Source organism: Calypte anna, chromosome 2 (genome assembly GCF_003957555.1).
Source record: "Calypte anna isolate BGI_N300 chromosome 2, bCalAnn1_v1.p, whole genome shotgun sequence".
In the NCBI taxonomy this organism is placed as follows: Eukaryota; Metazoa; Chordata; class Aves; order Apodiformes; family Trochilidae; genus Calypte; species Calypte anna.
The window spans coordinates 16,699,657-16,719,763 of record NC_044245.1 but is presented as its reverse complement, the minus strand read 5'-3'; the positions used below and the strand labels follow the sequence as shown (position 1 = coordinate 16,719,763).

Here is a 20,107-nt window from a genome sequence, read left to right as displayed (position 1 = left end):
GGGGGATTGGAACTGGTGATCCTAAAGGTCCCTTCCAGCCCTGAAAATTCTATGATTCTAACTTATTCACAGATTGTGGAAAAAAATTATATAATGTACAATGCATTTCCTACACAGATTCAATACTTTTAATCCTGCTATCACTTTCTAATATTTGCATCTTTGTGACAGCCATAAATTCATAATAGGCTCATATGAAAGGTCCTGTGTACACCACCTGTTAAACCACCACAGGGCTGAGACTGCTACACAACTTTCATTTGCATGAGAAAGTAATATTTTATTTTGAAAAGCAAGATGTTCTCTATCAAAAAATTTCATGAGGAAGATACTTACTTTTCAGATATCTAAAATTCTAGAACCCAGATTTGAGAAACCCCATCATAAACTGAGACTGACTATACTAATGCATAGTAGGGAATTGTGCAAGCAATTGCTAACTGCCTTCTTCCCATTCGAAGAGAGAAATGCCACACTGCAAATCGTGCATATAGAGTGGAAAAGAACTTACACACACACCCCTGCCATTTAAGATTAGGTCCTCAAATATTCTGAAATAGGATCTGTGTTTCTGTAAAAATTTGGACCTTTCCCGTCCACATTCTGCCCCTTCATGTGTACATGGATTTCCTGCACCTTGGTTTGCCTCAAGCCCTTAAATTCCAGCCTCCTTGGAAGGCATCTCCTTGTCTTTCCCTGTGGATTAAAACTATGCCATAATGTTTATCAACACTATCTACATGAACCTCTCATTTCAAATCCTGCATCTTAGGTCCTGGCAGAGGCTCCCTGAACCATTTCATGGTCTATTCAACTTCCTGCATTTCTAACCTACACCTTTCTTCCCCAAGAATACCAATGCTCTCCATGGAAAAAGAGCTCAGCAGGGGATCCAATATTCCTTCCTGCAACCACACAGTTGCATTTCCCTAATTGATAAATTATCCTGAGAAGAGGAAATAAACCCTGCCTGCAGTGAAGCAGCTGCACTATATCCTCCAGGCTCAGGTCTGCTTGCACTGCAAAAGGAGAGCAGAAATCATAGGCAATAGGTCTTGCACAGCCAGTGCTCACTCCAGCACATGCACAGTAAGAACTAAACCAATAGCTCTGATCCCTTAAGACTTTCACTTGTTTGACCAAATTATCTAGAAATAAGTTAGGACTTCTAGAGGAGCAGAAGAGAAAGAAAAGGGAAGAGCCTTAACCAGTAGTATTTCTGTACATTCCTGTCCCCCTGGTCTATTTGCCACCTTTAAATGATGTAAGCCCAATACAGAGCAGCCTCCTGCCAGCTACAGAAGTGTTGCTTGAATACTGCAGTCTTCCAAAGGTTCTGCAGCTGTGGAGCAGACCTGAATGCACCCAGTGTATGTCACAGTTCTTTCCGTCTTTTCCTTGTCCAGTGAACAGGATTTCACTGAGTCATGTGGCAGACATCCTCCCTATCCAGCCACACTCTGCTGTGCAGCATCAGGGCACTTGGGAGCTGGTGTTCAGGGCCATACTCAGGCCATATTCTCCCCTAGCTCTTGTGCAGCACCATAGTCTTTCCCCGGGTCCTGGACCTGGACCAAAACACAAACAGCTGGGGAGAGGCAGCAGGTTTGTCCACCTGTGACTCTAAAGTAGAAAAGAAACACAATGCTGTTCTGGGAATGAGGTTGTTCAAACTGAAGTAATTCGAAGCAGAAATTAAATTAGTGGACTTTTTGCATAAGTGTGAGATTGACCAGTTTCACTTGTGTATCCCTGAAATATAGCCAAAAGTAGAATGACTTGCCAGGTAAGAAATTGAAGGAAGAGTTCTGTAACTGACATGGTCCCACAGAACTCTATCCAGAGCTCACCCTGGCATATGTCTTCATGTAAATCACACCCTTACAGGGAATCTAACCCAAGCAGCTCAAGGGCTTAAGGTATTAAAGACTTAATCTGGAGACTCCTGTGCCAGGAGCTATTCCTGGCACAGTCAGCAGCCCCAAATCACCTCTCAACATCTCCATTTTCTCTTAAAACTGGCAATAATCAGTACTCAACAGCAGGCAGAACAAAGTATTGTGCCCAACTCTCACAATTTTTTACTTTTTTTTTCCAGTGAACAGCTCCAACTCTGCTGCAAAGATGCTGCATTTCTACTTAATGTTGCCCATTTCTAGTAAAAAAAAATTGTAAAATATGACCTATTCCTATTCTTAAAATTTTTCACATGTAGAACGTATTGCCTCCTCTAGAAATCTACTCTAGAAGCCCTACTTCAATAAATCATGTGAAATCTGAAGCAGGGTCTCCTGAGTGAATCTCACACATCAACAGAGCACTTCATTCTGATGTTATCATGTATAGCCCCCGAAGATGCTAACACAATGCCATCACCAAGCTCACTGATCATGTCATTCTTAGGTCTATGGAGAGACATGGCAAGAGCTCACATGCTCTATCTTCTGTTTCACAGCCCTGGGAAGGAAGGACAGGGAGCCAGACCACAGAAGCAGATGCTTCCCAGTGGAGCAATTCCAACATGGCTGCTCTCACCCAGAAAGGAGGGAGAATGGAGAAGGGCAAAAAATCAGGAGGGAATTTCCCCTGCACTGGAATTTTCTCTTCATGAAGAGGTATGCAAATACATAGCCCATAGGCACAATTCACAGGATCTGGCAACTTTGTTTTTCACAGGAAGCAAATGACTTATTAAGCTTTAATGACATTATAATACTGGTATAAAACTAGGCATCTTTCAGGTCTTATGGAAGTTTTATGTTTACAAATTTCCTTGCTGAATTGTGATTCACATTTTCTTTAACAGAGTCAAAACCTGGCTGTACCCACAAGTTATTATATTTTCAAAATTGGTATCTCAAACTTCTATTATTTCAGGCATTTTATTAAATTTTAAAGGTGCACAAACAATGTATACAATCTTTGAAGACACACTAGCCTTCCAAAATTTGTGCTTTTATATAAATATGCTTGTAGAAACTTAAATATCACAGTCATAAATTTACTTTTCTTATGTTGCATGTGTCATGAATATTTGCCTACATGAACAACAAGTATGCCAAAAAATCTCCTAAGTCTGGCCAGAAGTGCAGTATTTATACTTGTATTAAAATTAATTCCATGTGCAAGCTGAAGTAGCACTCCATCAATAAAATATTTCAACCACTGTCTGTGGTATGGCACTGAAGCATCTCTTTGCAGCTTTATCTGACACTAGGGATTTCTTGCTTTATGTAGCTAAGAGTCAACAGAGAACTATTTTTAAGTATAAAAGTAAGAACTTTTTAAAATTTATATCTAAGTTAAGAGAACTACTGAGAGACTTGAGTGTGCATGAGTACATAAGCAAGAATACATTTGAATTTTCATAGCAAAACTTTTTCATATTATGGGATTTTGTATTATAAGCACTTCTTAACAGGTACTCATAATTTGATCAGAAATACTCTCCTTCCTTCTTTTTTCTAGTTCTAAGCCATTAAGCAATTTTGCTTGTTGACAGCTGGAACAAAATATACTCATTTCTAAAACAGACGAGCAGGAAAAATACATTTTCCTATTTGTCATTCTCTTCATTCAGAATGGTTTCATGGAAGTGTAGATATATTCTAGGGTTGAATTGAGTTCAATACTAAAATCTAAACATGACTATATGAAGAACACAGAGAGGAAAGGTATTTTAAGAATTACGTAACCAAGAATTTTAGAAAAGCCTTGTCTGTAAAGAGGGTGGACCATAGATGGGCCAATGAAAAGGTTTCTGGGAGTTCAACAACAGTAATGAATTTCAAGTGTCCTCCCCAAGAGGACCTTGGGTCTTCACTAAAAAGTACTATGCTTATTTCCCTGAGCTCTCAGAAAAGTAGAAAAGAGTTGGTCCACACGCCAGGCAAAAGCAAGCTATTTAATGAAAGATTTTAAAACAACACCTTGAACTGCAGTCACATGCAAACAGAAATATTTGTATCATGCAAAATATGTATATTGTGTGTTCAGCATTAGCAGATAGCTGAGCAGATTCCATGCTGAATGTTACACTAGATCACACTTGCAAACATTATTTTAGCACAGCCAAAATGACAAGAGTATGGAAGTCCAACCTAGAAAAGTTAAGGCACAAAGAACAGTAGGTAGACTTGTATTATCCATCCTTTTCTGTCTCTCTTTAGTTACAGTCACTAGTGTAGGTCGCACACAGAAGTACTGAAAACAAGCAGTGTGAGTGCACTGAAAACTGCTTAAGAGACTGAGTTACACTTCTACAATGTCTGAAGGCCTGGAAGGAGCCAAAGATTTACTTATTCCTCAGAAGCGTTCCTGCTGTACCAAACGCCAGTACCATTATTTTATCAGTTGGATGTGTATGCTCTATAGCTATTCTCAAAAAACCAAATAAACCAGCAGTTTCATTAGTAATTTACAGTACATAAATTCCAGTACAAACTTGTAAAGGAATTTCTCCTGAGGGAAAAACATAATTTTAGAGTTTTGCAGAATAGTAGAAGGTTGTTCATTTTTTTTATGTGTTTCAGACATACACAGACTTCAAAACGTCTATATTTATAGGTTCCAAAAGATTTTCAACAAGTCTGTGTAGAAAAACTTTTTTGTTGTTGTTTTAGAGGATGCCTGTTTATCGCACATTTTCTTGTCCGCTAACAGCATCTATCCAGACAAAAGACCTTATTAGAATCACTTCAGTCATTCATTAATCATAGCTGATGAAAGACTTTAGGCAAGTATTCAGTTTTAATAAAAACTCTTGAAAATTGTTATTCACATAAAGAAATATCTTGGAAACTTTCACTCAAAAAGCAAAACAGATACCAAATAATTAATAAAGAAATTATACCATCTTAAGTTTTAAATAACACTGAACAGATGGCTTAATCTAAGTCTCCACATAAGCCAAAAAAAGCAGATTAAAAAAATGCAGGAGAAATGAGTGTATGATAGGAAAGTCCAAAGTTTCGGGATTTGAGCATACTTCATATTTGGGCTATTCTAAAAGATGTAAGCTGCAGAGCATGAGGAGCTGGTCTGCTGTCCGCAGCTGTAGAAGGTAAAGAGTAGTTTGAGTAGTTTTTTACAAACTTTATCAAGGTTTATTATTTACCTTTAAATACTTTGCAAGTTTCTGAATTCCCCAGTATTCTGGTGGCAAATCAGTGCTTCTTTCCTGAAGACATACAGGTTGTTCTTCATCTTCTTCAGTCTCTGAGGAACTTTCATCTTCAAACATGTCTGGTGTTGTACTAAAAATAAACAAACAGCATTACCCATTTTGAACAGCTATAAATTAATATGAACAATCACATTGTAAACAAGTATGAGCACACTGCATAATAACAGAATTAGAAAAATCTGATTCACATTACCAAATACTAAATAAAGTGACAATTACTGTCAATAGTGAAAATAAAAATTTAAAAATTAAGGAATAAGATATAAGTAACCCATACCGTTTTGAAGATGATTGTATTTTAACAGATTCAGAAGAAATGGCTTTCTTCTTGAATTTCAGAGACACAGTACTACTTTTCCTTTCTACTCCAGTATCTTTTCTCACAGTCTCGTCTCTAAAATATTTGGGTTTATTTAAAAAAAAAAATAATTTACATACATACATAGAACCAAAAAGCTATGGTTAGACACGTTTTGTAAGCACATATGAGCTTGTGAACGTACACAATAAACTGAATTAACAAGAAAATATGCTGGATCTTAACTGACTAGTTTTGCTTTAATAAAATACTGGAACATTAGGAAAAATTTATTATCCTGGCCTGTATGTTATAAAAGAACAAAGAATTAGTATATGCAGACAGACCACAGGTCCATTTATCCAAGGACACCATCTCCAACCACTACCAATAGCAGCTCTCTAGGTAACAGTAGAACAACAGAAGAACACAGAAATGGTTTTTTTCCAGAATGTTCTTCAGGAAACTCCAATAGTTCTTGTATTAACAGATTTGGATAGATTTTTCTTTCATGAATGTGTCTGGTTACTTTTTGAACTCACACAAACAAATGGCCTCTGCCATCCTATGGCAGAGAATGTGAGAGCTAAAGCCATATGTTGCATGGAGAAGTCTCTCCCTTTGTCCTGGGCTGGTCTTATAAGAAGTGTTATGACAATAAGAGAGAATACTACTCATGATTACAGCCAATTTCACTACACTTAGTCTCAAACAATGACTGTGGAAAAAGATAAGCTTTTGTCTCTAGCAAATCACATATTTTTATCTGGTGACTGTAGGTGACATCTAAAAAACTTTTTTAAAATTTTTTGCAACATGTCAGAATAGCAGACTTGAGAGGGTACTGAGCTGTTTTTTTTTTTTGTAGGATGGAAATCAAAGTCTTTCCATCAGCTACTCTTACTCCATTAACACAAAATTAGGACATGACAAAATCAGAACACAGTTCTGATTTCAGAAGACAAATCCAACAATATCCAATATATGGATACTCTATTTTTGTGTGTCCAAACTTTGAGGTAATTTCATTAGTAAAATCTGTTGCTAAGCAGAGCTAGACAAGTGGTTCATACAACATGAAATCATTAAAATTTATAGTAAAAGAGTCATCCTGATTTTCCATCTCGGATCTCCTTTGCCTCCATACAAAAGTGTGGCATAGAACAGATTGTCTACTCTGTCTTGCTTTAAAGGGGATTTTACACCACAAAATACAGTATCACAGTCCTGGAGGACGAGTACTGCAGATGATTGCAAGATACGTCCATGCCTTGCTGTGGAAATGACATAACATCATCAGTTGTCACATGAAAGATGAAAACTGAGAAATCTTTTCAGTATTCTACGCTTTCCTTAGAAATTAACATGTAGTATATTTGTTTTACTGCTCCTAAGGTCATAATGCACACCTATAATATACAGTTCAATCATAAGACAGGTCTATAGGAAAATTCAGTTATAAAGATAACAACTTATCTTCGGGCAGTCAAAAGACCAGTACTCTTCAACTTGATAGATGATCCTATTTTCTTCTTCTCAATGGTGTACTTTCTTGCTGCAGAACTTTTCACTTTCTCACATTCATTCTTTTTTGTAAAATCATTAAGGTTCTCTGACTGGCCAGAGACCTTAGAATCAACTACTTCCATATGCTGGTACTTCTTCTCATATGTTGGTTCTTTAAAAAAAGTATATTCCTAACAAAAGCAGGAGACATGGTTTGTCAGTCATATTGCTGCATGAATAATGCATATTAAAACAATAAGTTATAAGCACAATTGCAGGATACTTTGCTTTAAAAAATGTATGTATTGAATGTAGTATTAGACTATTAGCATAAAATCAGATTGCTTTTAAAAGAATGAAATATTAATCTAAATGGAAAGGAGCTGTTAAGTGCAAATTAAAAATTTTGAAATAAAGGCACTAGCTAAATTTGGAACTTGCTGAACGTAATGAGTGTTGGTCAGTTTCTATTATGTTAAATAATCTGTGACACAAACACTTTTATAGAACCTAATTACAAATAAGCTTTAAAATATAGAATTGCATGGTCAGCCACTCAGCTTTCAATGTGTCATTTACATAAAAACTATTTCCCTGCATAAAGGATTTACAGATTCCTACAAACAACAATGAACATAAAACCAAAAATAGACTATGATAAACTGCTAGACTTCAGTTCCAAGTAATTTAATTTGACATAGCTTGGAATTAATATTAACACATTCCATTTAATTTTTTTCATCTTCTGTCTCTCAGGACAAAACATTGTTGAACAAATCACATACAAAAATGGAGCTGAGTGGCACCTACCAATCCTTCAGCTGTCTATGTCTAGTACCATGGCTGATCAAAAATACCCAGAACAGAAAGGACTCTTGTCAAATTTTATTCTCTATTGGAACATATTCAAATTTTACAGGAAAGACAGCATACGATTATTACTTATTATTATTATTGCAGCTGTCACTACCAGATAGGTGAAGACATTCCTTTATGTATCTGATTTAAAGCACTTTTGAGGAGACTTTCAGAGTATGGTCTGTTTTCAACTCCCCCTGATGTGAATCGGCTGTTCCAAGCTTGCTGACCCAACTGTCTAACTCATGCTAATTATCTCATTCTGAAAATGTACTCTGGACAAGACAATTTAACACATGATAAACTAGACAAATCACAGGGGAATTGATGCTGTAGCTTGACCAGCTAAGCAAATGTTCAAAAGTATGTTTCCTACAGCATTACATGCCAACACAGCAATTCACAGCAAATGGCCTTAAACAAGGCCAAGAAGGTATTACAAAAGTTAATTGGTTTTGCAGTATATGTGTACATAATATGAGCTCCACAGACAATAAATCAAGACTATTTCCAGTCATGATTTATTTCATGTAGGCAACCCTGGAAATACAGCTCTCCTCTACTTTTCAGAGTTCTGGAGTGGAGAAGGTTTTCCCTCAAATACAAATGCTCTGCAGCTCTACATATTAAGTTCTAGTTTTAGAATGCAGAATGTACTTAACCAAGTCTTCAGCAAGGTAATATAATGTATTCCTAAACATTAAAATGGTGCAATTTATACTCTTCAGAATAAACTTATTTACACAGGAAGGGAATACTAAGGAAGTAAGTGATTTAAATGACAGTTTCCTTCAAAATTGAAGGAAAATAGGATAATTCTATTTACTCACTTGAAAAGTGCACACATTTCTTTAACAGCTACAGTATCTTTATGAGAGCAGAAAAACAGTCAAGAAAGGATTATTATTTCTATTGTCAACATTAAGAACAAGCTATATTAACATTTAGGATTAGAATTGTAAGTGAGGCAGTACAGCCTCAGACTGTCTGCACCAAACAATTGCTGATAATTTCAACATAAGCTTTGGGCTATGTGCAAGGACAGTGCTGCTTAAAGCATATTTTGTAACCACAAGGAACAGCACGTTAGAACACTCGAAGGTTAAGGAGTAAGCAAGACGATTAGATTAAGGGACTCGGCACGATAGCAACATCCACGAAGAAGCTCGAATGTGTGAAAGATAAGCTTTGTTAGTTAATTGTTGCTAAAGGTTTTGTAGCCAATCAAGTTAAAACGTGTGTAACGAGATGTAGAAATCACCAATCAGCAATATGTATACGTGGCATTAGCTCTTAGATTAGTGTATAAATATTGCCTTCTGATTCAATAAAGTTGGACATTTGTTTGCATCAAACTGAGTCTCCGTCTCGCATCTGTTTGCATCAAACACCCACTGCGACAAATGGTGACCCCGACGTAGAACGGGCTAAAGACTAAATAAAAATTTAAAAATTGCTAAAGATTATTAAAGAAAAAAGAAGATTGAAGATTATCCGGTCGCAGGTCTCCAAGAACTCAAGAGTGAAGAAAAAGGCTGAAAGGAAGCCGATAATTGTGGTGCGCACCTTCATCACCTCCTCGCGATTGGCAGGTGAGCTTGGAGAAACTTTTTGTTATGGATTCAAAAGAAGAACGAGACGTTTATTATACTTTAAAGACTTTACTTAATAAGGATAAAAAAGTTATACCTGGCCATGATCTAAAACTGCTTTTAAAATGGACTCGTGAGCATTTTTCTGACATCAATTCGGTCTCTATTTATGACCCTACATTTTGGGACGAGGTCGGAGTTAAATTATGGGATGCCACTACACGGGGCAGTAATGAAACCACCAAACCCTTAGCACCTTGGCGAACACTTTTTGAAACTTTAAAAGGAAAAGAGTCTACTACTTCATCTGCTCCCCCTTCTGCCCCCCTGCTGCCAACCACTGCTGCTATGGTGAATGTGGATTTGGACCCAGAACCCTTTGACCCTGGGGGCTGGATGAAAACTAAAATGGGACCGAGAAGCAAAACCAAAAGCAACCGAAAACACCACCAGAATCATCGGAGTTCACAGAGGGAGAGAAGCCGGAGAACACAGGCGAGGAATCTTGGAATGCAGACTCCCGACCTTGTGCCTGCCTGCCGCGGCTCCCGACTGCTCTGCCACCTTTCCACCTCGAAAGCCTGATTTATCTTCTTAACCACAGTTGCCATCAATTAATCCTCTGCTTCACCTGTCAACACCATCAGTGCCTGCTATAGAGCAACAGCCAAGGAAGGAACTGGGACTCGGAGACAAGCAACTAAGGAAATTGCTGAAGAAGCTGACAGAACTGGAAACCAAGGATGAGTATACCCCTGAAAAAACTCTAGTTTTTGCTCCAGGGAACATCCCGAACAAGGGAGCACTAATCCATTTTTACCCCTTGATCCGTTCCCTATTCTTGCTCCTATTTCCCTTAACCCTTTAACACCCACTGCTCTACCTCTTCCAGATCCAGCATGGGGAGGGGAGGGTAGTGGGGGAGGTGGTAATGTGTATCCAGTAACTAGATGGAAGGGAATTATTCAAAATGCTATAGTTGAAGGAGAAATGGTTCCCAATATGAGTCCGATGGTTTTCCAGTGATTGTGGGACCAGGAGGAGGAGGTCAATGGGTTGCATTAGATTGGAAAATGGTAAAAGAAGCCAAAGTTGTCATTGCGCAGTGCAGTTTGAAATCGGCTTGAGTCATCTCATTTGCAACATTCTTTTTACTGCTCAATTGTTGATGCCATACGACACAAAAATGCTCATTAATACTCTGTTAATTCCTTCTCAATAATTGCAATATAGTTCTCAATATTGATGCATATTGTGGTGCATGGTACACTGGTGTTTCATACAGAGATAAAAAACTTGGTTGGTAATTATACTTGCAGTTTTGATTTAGGAAATTGTACCATTTCATTTTGTTTCAGGGTAACTTTACCAGATTTTAGTAGCAATATCATTTCATTTTTTAATCTTCTAGTGGTGGTTGTTAGTTTTTCTTATATATTGGTGAGAAGTAAGACAAAAAACACAGTTATGAGAATGAGTATTCCTTTTTGGAGGCTGGAAGTTGCTGTGGAGAGCAAGAGTTGCTCCTGGTACGGAGAGCACTCCCACTCCTGCCTCCGCAGCCGCTTCTCGCCCCCCCCCCGCACACACTGCTGCTGCTCAGAAAACGAGCCCACCATACCTCTAAAAATGTATCTAAATCCACCAACAAACTTTTATTGCTTTCCCCGGGTTTGTTTTTTTTTATAGACCATGGCCTGAAAGTTGCTGAGGAGAATGAGAACTGCTCCTCGTACAGAGAACACAGAGTAAAAAAAAAAAAAAAAAAAGAAAAAAAAATGAAAAAGAAAAAGAAAAAAAAAAGAAAGAAAAAAAAAAAGAAGAAAAAAAAAAAAAGAGTGTGTATGCCTTTGCTATTTAAAGGCTTGGAATTTTGTCTGTAAATAATTTTATTTGGCTTTTTAGGTTTTAATTTGGCAACCATGGAGGAAACTAGGACTCCACCGTGCTGTGATCCGGGAGGGGTCTGGGGACACTTTTGGGGCCCCCCGACCAATTTTTGTCGGATAAGCCTCCTCTACCCCCTTGGTTCTATGCGCCAGTGGACATCTGAACTTCCTCATACTAAAAAGTTGTTTAAGTCCTTCCACTGCAGTGTGAAATGTACTTTTCGTGTTGTATTGATAACAGGCATTTGTTAATGTTGTAATTCATGTGATCGTTTGTATGTTGACTAGGGGATCCCTCGTTTATGTGTTGATTGTTGATTGTGCTGTTCTGTTGTACTGCTCTTTTATTGTTAGCTTTTAGGTCATATTTGTGAAGATTTTAATGGAATGTGTTGTATGAATCTTTCTGATCACTCTCAATCTATACATGCTGCAATACAATCACTTAAAGAAGGGGTTGCACATTTGCAATCACAGGATAATTAGGACTGGTTTGATAAACTTTTTTCAGAATGGGGTCTAACGGGATGGTTGCAAAGTTTGGTTAAGACTGTTTGTTATGCTTTATCTGCTTTTTTACTTTTTTTAATCTTGCTACCCTGTATTTTTCAATGCTTCCAACGGATGCTCGATCGTGCCATGAAACGAGTTTATCTTGTCCAATCGGAAGGGGGAATTGAGGCAGTACAGCCTCAGACTGTCTGCACCAAACAATTGCTGATAATTTCAACATAAGCTTTGGGCTATGTGCAAGGACAGTGCTGCTTAAAGCATATTTTGTAACCACAAGGAACAGCACGTTAGAACACTCGAAGGTTAAGGAGTAAGCAAGACGATTAGATTAAGGGACTCGGCACGATAGCAACATCCACGAAGAAGCTCGAATGTGTGAAAGATAAGCTTTGTTAGTTAATTGTTGCTAAAGGTTTTGTAGCCAATCAAGTTAAAACGTGTGTAACGAGATGTAGAAATCACCAATCAGCAATATGTATACGTGGCATTAGCTCTTAGATTAGTGTATAAATATTGCCTTCTTATTCAATAAAGTTGGACATTTGTTTGCATCAAACTGAGTCTCCGTCTCGCATCTGTTTGCATCAAACACCCACTGCGACAGTAAGAAAAAAATTATTAAGATATTACCATATTTTACTTTACATGACCACCCATGAAGCCACTTTGCAAATAAATTAAACCAGTAATTACACCCCAAAACATTCATATATTGTCACAATTATAAAATGCAAATTGTATGTAGATATAGCCCTAAAAAAATACTTGCCTATGAGACAAATAGAATAAATTTTGGAAATTACTGCACTTTCAAACAGAACAACTTAGAAAATTAGTTCCATTACTGTTGCTAAAAGCTGTTAAAACCACACAAGAAATCTGAAAAAAGAGGTTTTATTGCGAATGATGAAACAACTGAAATTGTGGCACCGTGTGATTCCAGCTAATATAAAGCTCTAAATAAAATCCAAAATCCTTTCATACTACTGTATAAGCTGGATGCTTAATTCTTAGCTATGATATTTAAATCAGGCAGTTCTCATAAAAAAGCTGGGTTATTATTTATATTTGGGTTACAAAGAATGAAGATAAAAATTCAAGTGCTTTTGATCACATAAAAATATTATCTTAAAAAGCTGACCTTTCCTGTAAGAATATAATATTTTCTGTAAGAATATAATATTTTCCTCCTTTAACATTTCCAGTTTTCCATAAAGAATAACAGCAAAAACAAGCAAAACATTTCATACTAAATTAGAAGTTGATCTCACATGTTGGATCAAATCTCACATTAAAGTATAATATAGAACAATACCTGAAACACTGCATTATTTACTATTTTCATAAGGAACATATTTAGTAGAATCTGAAACAAGTCCAAAGAAAAATAACGAATGTATTTGAAAGTCTTTAAAATTCTTCATGTAATTACAGATTTAATTTTGATAAACCACATAAATGTCCAGCTAGGTTTATAATGTAAGTCTTACCAATGTAAAATCTACATTTGTACAATTAGAGTATACACCCAGTGTCAGAAACCACATACCTGTTTTGCCATATTTTCTACAAATCTAGGCGATTTCTCCCTTAACAGTGTGACAATATCTTTATAAACATCACTTTTTCTTTCATAGTCAATGTCATCTTTACCCTCTTGTTGACCCTTAAAAGAAGAATAAATTTAAAGCTATTAATAGTATTGCTTTACACAGGTAACTTGAGCTACACCATAAAATAGTACTAAAGAGCATAGAGGTTCTACTGTAATGAATTAGGTACAGAAGTCTCAGTCTCAGTCCATCAAACTTTGATAATGCTTTGTAAAGATGCATTGTAAAGAACAACCCCATGGATCCCAACAGATAATCAAGACCTTACATAGAATTCTGCATGTAATTATTATCAGTTAATTATATTGTGTATAGTTCCACTGAAAAGAAATTTATGGCTTATGGCAAACAGCCAAGTAAATACGAGCTTCCAGCGCAGTATAGCAGATGTCTAAAAGCATCAGAAAATAATGTGACCTGACTAGCCTAAGCTTTATGAGCTTCATCCATTAAAAATGTACTAAGCCAAAATTTCCCTGGATTTTTTAACTCTCAGGAAATCACTTTGTGGTGTTATGCCTGGTCATTCCCTCTTCAAAATCCATGTAAGAGCTCTGGTCACTGCCTAACACATGTAAGGGACTTTTATGTCTAAATAAATCCTATCTGTAAAGAAAGAGGCAACCAAAATGAAAAGCAGAAGAGATAAATAATTTCTAAAAAACTTTCACTGAAAGGAGAAATAACTGCTTATCCTTTATAAAAAGACAAAAGCAAACTATATTAACCAAATACAATACTACACATCAGATCAAGAGCGATGAGGCACTAGAGAGGCATTGGGTCCCCCATGCCTTTAAATAGAGTATGAAGGAATGTTAGGCCATGTTTAAAGGCAAGCACTGCTAGCAAAGAGTGCAGAATACACTTCTAGTAGCAAAGTTACAGAAAAAACACTCAAAACCTATGGGAAAAACTAACATACATTTATTATTCTGTCTTCTTCTATACTCTACAGGTCTTACAGCCTCAATACTACTACCCTAAACCTGACTGATTTTTATTTTAGCACATAAAAATATTCATTAGTCTATGGTATTCTTTATTACTACTTACTCCATTTAAAAACACTCCTGCTGTGCTGCAAGTGATATACAAAGGACCAGTGTCGTGTGGTTTGATGACTAAATAACAAACTTCTCCATGTACTTGTCTCCAGGGAGGAGCTCGGCATCCATTAAAGAACACGTAATCTGTAACCAATTAGCATCATTGTTTTTAATCCAGTTTAAAATTATTTTTTAACACTTATGCTTGATTAATAATTTAGCATGCATACAAAACAAATTCTGAAAACTATACCTTACTCTTAAGAATTCATACTGTTAGGAATTAATTATGTGAAGCTCTGTGACCCGTGGCCCAATCAAACCAAGAATTGCAGCTGTGCTTAGCACTTTTAAGGATCAGGGACTCAGTTCACTACTTCTGCTTCCATGGACGATATCCATGCAATGAGAAACTACTCCTGTAAGGCTGAAGAATAGAATCCCACACCTGAAAATACTTTTTGTTTTACTTTATAACTTTAAAGTAGAAATAAACTCTTAAAATTTATTAGCGAACTTAATATAGCAAATTTCACATGGAAGTCAAATACTTTAGTAAGGGTATGTATAAATGTAAGATCTGATCAAATCTGGACCTGATGTATATTGCAGTGATTTCAATACTGTATCTTCTCCTTTCCCAGAGAAATTCTTGAGAAGATTAACTTCGTTATCTATAGCAGCTGGATTTAGTCTGACGTGTCTGCAATTAATAGAAAATGGTCTTAAATGTTTCATCAAGTTGATGTACTCAGAAATAAAGGAGAATACAACATTATTTTTTTCTTTTACTCTGAGTCTTAATTTTAGCAACAAGAATCTAGACATGGGTCATCTTCTGGTTTGTTTTTTTTCTTAATTTTATCTGTTTAGTGAAATAGTAGTTCTATAGCTAATATGAAGTCCTTGTAACTAAGATAAAGACTCAATGTAATACTTAATAGGCTTCCATCAAGAAATAAACATTTCCTTGAAAATAATTACCTGTAACGTTGTTTGCACAAATTACTTCAATTTGCTACCAAAATGCAAAACATATGCAATAAAAAAAATCCTCATTTGTAAGCACACACTTGTATACCCATGCCTACAGTAAAATCTTCAGGAAAAAAGTTTTTTCAGTAATTCAATGAACAGTGAAAGTTATTTCAATAAATTTATTTATGTCACACCAAAAGTGCATGTTGTGGGTTGAAACCAATCTGATTTAGGAATAAAACCAAAAAATGCACAGGCTGACATGCTTACCTGTCATTTAAAAGGCACTTACTGTGAAATCTGTTTCAAGGCACTATTAAGTAGTTGCAAATCAAGCTGATGAAGAAAAACAAAGATTTTAATCTTCATCTCTGTTTCAGTGTCATCATCTCTTTTCACTTTGTCAAGTAAATGCAACATGGACCTATCTTCTCCTTCAACAGTGCCATATGCAGGGCCAAGAATTTTCACTATAGGATCCCTGTTAGCTGCAAATATGAAACAGAATCATAATATGATACTTTACAAAATTATAAGGCAAGACAAACATATTTTATGTCAATTGTGGAGTAATATTCATTATATAAATTTATCCAAAGAATTTTAATAATGTTCCTAGTTACTAATCAAATATTAATGTATGATATATTGTTTCATATTTCTGTGTTGTTGTAACTTAAAATACGCTTTAAAAAATAAGAAAACAATAAGAACAAAAATAAATTTTTCATAATAAAATTGCTTTTCACAACAAAGATTTAGATTCATTCAACCTAGAGGTCTATATTCAGTAATTTCCTTTATAAACAGCCACCTTTCCAGAAAATATGCCTGGCTGGGGACCAAAACAGGAAATAAATGGGTTTAACTCACTGAAAATTGATCATTTTGGAAATATGATTTAGTGTTAAAGACCATCTTCAGAGTTTTCTAGCAGCATTCCCAATAGCCCTTTTACTTCCTAAGCTATGCCAGCTGCTCTTTTTGATAAACAGCAACATAACTACATGTCAATGGGTTATAAAAAACCATTTTACTCTGTTCCTTCAAATGAAGTCCTATGCATCTGCGAGTGCCTCTGCATGATGCCCTGTCCATATTATTCTTCCCTATTACTCATTCAGTGACAGGCCCTGGAATTCGATGGATCTGAAGTCTGATCCAGCATAAGCATTTGTATTTTAGTACTGCAGCTGTAATTTCTACTAATATTGCCAAAGAATATTACTATCTCTTCTACCTCCAATTAGAGGAGGATATACAAATTAGCATAACTAGGGTCTTCTAGTCTGTTTCAGAATCTAGGTCTTGAATATGACACAATAAAAGTACTCGTACCTGTATTTTAAAAGTCATTGTGAGAACGACCTGGAAGCACTCACTGTGAACCATGTGCAGGTAAGAATATCTTAAGCATGTAAGTTTTGCTACTTTCAAATTATTTTAAAATAATTTTAAACATTAATCATTAACATTTTAAGAGAGGATTAAACAACAAACAGGAAAAACTGCAATTAGCCTCCAGTAAGACATTCTTTTTTCAGAAATTTAAACCTACTGCCTTCTGCCATAGCTGGGAAGAACTCAATACACATCAATTTGTGTATGAGAATCAACAGTCTTATTTTAACTTTATTCCAGATTTCTCTGTTATCAATTTCTGTGAAAATATGGGAAGAAACAGAAACTTCATTAAGCTCTGGATCAGCATCTTTAGCGACCTTTATGAATCAACACTCATATACTTCAAATGGAGGCATGCCTTTCTTCACATTTCATAAACATGAACTGGAGAAGACATGCTTTTTAAGACAGAGGAAAGATATACATAAAAAAAGAAAGGAAACCTTCAAGGCACGCCTGTACTTCCTTTAACTTTTTTTCCACAGCCACTTCAAGCAAACGGGACAGCTGGTCAAAACTGCGAACTCTCAGAGTTGATCCTGTGAGGAGAAGCAGTGGTTTCCCATCTTTATCTTTGGCTTTAGACTGAGCAGTTTCATCACTAGAAAAATAAAATTATACCTTTGTAATACAAGAACTAATAAACAGCAACTTTCAGAGTAGAACCTTGAATGTTATTCAAGTTCCAAATGACTTTCATGTGGAAATTTCTTTAATACATACAATTTCTTTAAACTGTTTTTCAGAAAACTTCCAAGGTAAAACAATTTGCTCAGTGCAAATCAGCAGGTGGATGCATCCAAAGGAGTCTGGGATCCTGTGGAGAGCCTGCACTGGAGCATGCTCCTGGCAGGATCTATGACCTTGAGGAGAGGAGCCTATGTTGGAGCAGGTTTGCTGGGAGGACATATAAATAGTGTGAGGAGGAGAAAATGCATAATGAATGGACTGCAACTCTCATTCCCCGTGCTACTAGGGGTTGAGGAAGTAGAAAAAATTGGGTGTAATATCCATTTTGGGAAGATGGGAGGGTTGGGGGGGAAGGTGTTTTAAGGTTCATTTTTATTTCTCATTATCGTACTCTGACTTTTGACTGGCAATAAATTAATTTCTGTGAGTTGAGCCTGGTTTGGCTGCGATGGTAATAGGTAACTGATCTTCCTGTCCTAATTTTGACCCACAAGCCCTTTGTCAAATGTTTCTCCTCTGTCCAGTTGAGGTGAGGAATGGTAGAGCAGCTTTGGAGAGTACCTGCCACCCAGCCAAGGTCAATCCAGAGTGCTAGGAGGCACTCCTATCACTAGCAGAAATTACAGGGTTAATCACTATTAGTGGTTTTAGGGAACAGACAATGCAAGTTGTATAAATCACTAGCTAAACAGATCTGTATCACAATCAAGACAGCATAGCCTCAACCTCTCAAAAACCTTACAAAGTTAAACTCAAAGTTTTCAATATAATCAGTAAAATCCTGCCCATTTCAGCCTCCTAAATACACTATGGATTTCTTTATGCTGAGTGAGAACAGTTCTGCTTCATAGTTCACTTTCAACATCATAAAACACACTAATTCAAACTTACTTGATCTCATAATCTTCTCCAAATACTGAAGAGGACAGTTGTGTTTCCCACTCCAGGGGCTCTCTGAAGACAAATGCTGCCTCCTGAGGATGCCTGCTGCTGAAGTCCTCCACAAACTTAATAATTTGATTTAAAAGAGATTCGTTCAAAGGGGTGATTTCGAGTGTGCCAGTTCCAGAACCAGCAGCAGTCCACTGAGCTGCTCTTGCTAATGCCGTTCCCATGGTTTCCTGGGCAAGTACACCTGGGCAAGTGAACAGTGGTCACACTGAGCTCTCAGCTGATAAATGCAGTGTGTTGTGGCTGCTGAAATTTGAAATAAACATATCTAGGAATTATAACTCTTATAAACATATCTAGATTCTTTTAGCTCATTTAAACACCTAGAATGGGGAAGGGGGAAATGAAGAAGGCAACAATCGATTTTTTAAGAAGTTGGGAAATCAAGTGAAAACACCTTTAGATTAGAGGAGCTGACAGCAGAAGGCCTCTGTTGTGGCTTTAACAAAAGGCTCTCAGGTTGTCCTCCTAAAGTTGATAGCACTGATAAAACAGGGTAGCTGGAAAGACATACACAATGACTCCTCACCTCACCGGCACTTTCTATAAATGGCGGGCAAAGGGGGTGTCAGACCCGCCCGCAAGCCTGGAAGGGCCGAGGGCCCCCGCGGTTAGACAGCCGCGCTGACGCTTCGCCCCCGAAACCCGAGGCTGCCAGCATAGCGCAGAGTGCCCCCGGGGCAGCGGCCGGGGTCAGGGCTGCTGCGGGAGGGATCGCTGAGCCCGGCGGCGATGTGGAGCCTTCCACGGTGGCCAAAAGCTCGGCGGATGGACGCCCCTCCCCGCTTGCCCCCATACCTTGTCTCGGGTAAGCCGCACCGGACCGTCCTATCGCCGCCCGGGCCGCGGCGAGGCCGACGGCGTTGCTATGGCAGCGGCCGTTACCGGGAGCGGCCGGTAAACAACCGGCAGCCGGCGGCGGGAAAGGGCCGCGCGCTGCCCCGGGCTACCGCCTGCTTGAACGGGCAGCCGGGTGTGGCGGCTGCGGGCGCAGGCCCCGGCGGTGCGCCCCGGAGAGTTACTGCTTTGAGGGGAACAACGGAGGTGTTGATACGCCGGGGGCAGGTGGATGAGTGTGACACGGGGGGTGGCAGCCGCGGTGGCACCCCGGTGCCGAGAGAGTGCCTCCAAACGCGGTGGTGTGAGGTGGGGGCACCTCAATAAAGATCGCACTGCGGGAAGAACAGCTTCCTGACTTTGGGAGAGGGCTGGAAGCCAAGAGGGTATCAGGCAGGTGGCCCTCGGTGCTCGGTGGTGTAGTGCGTGAGGGTGAGTAGTAAAGGGGTAGGACGCTTGTCATTAAGGGTAAAAGGAGCTACAGTCAAAATAATAGAAGAGGTAAATGCTGGGGAATTAAATAATGTAGTGATCAGAGTTACTTCACACCAGAGTTTAAATAAAGACCACCGTTTCAGCTTACATTATAGCCAGTAGAGCTTAAGCCTTTCACTAGCTTTCAGTCATTACAAGAAAATAGCTTTAATTAATAAAGTTAACATTAGCCACTTCTAATTGTTGAGGCATTGTTCCAGATTCTTTTTGTTAAAAGAAAATGTAATGTGAAATTAGTGCTTCTAGAAA

At 37.7% G+C, this 20,107-nt stretch overlaps 1 protein-coding gene across 1 annotated transcript in view; it reads right to left on the bottom strand.

Moving 5' to 3' along the window:
• Positions 1-18,690, bottom strand: part of ARMC4 (armadillo repeat containing 4) — an 85,238-nt gene extending 66,548 nt beyond the window's left edge. The window contains exons 1-9 of the mRNA XM_030445768.1: positions 18,467-18,690; positions 17,329-17,486; positions 15,774-15,969; positions 15,100-15,206; positions 14,511-14,647; positions 13,391-13,507; positions 6,960-7,180; positions 5,463-5,594; positions 5,117-5,255 (exon numbers count right to left, since the gene is read on the bottom strand). Coding sequence (XP_030301628.1) covers positions 5,117-5,255; positions 5,463-5,594; positions 6,960-7,180; positions 13,391-13,507; positions 14,511-14,647; positions 15,100-15,206; positions 15,774-15,969; positions 17,329-17,486; positions 18,467-18,690 — 1,431 coding nt within the window. The remainder of the gene's footprint in view (positions 1-5,116; positions 5,256-5,462; positions 5,595-6,959; positions 7,181-13,390; positions 13,508-14,510; positions 14,648-15,099; positions 15,207-15,773; positions 15,970-17,328; positions 17,487-18,466) is intronic.
• Positions 18,691-20,107: the final 1,417 nt, after the last annotated feature.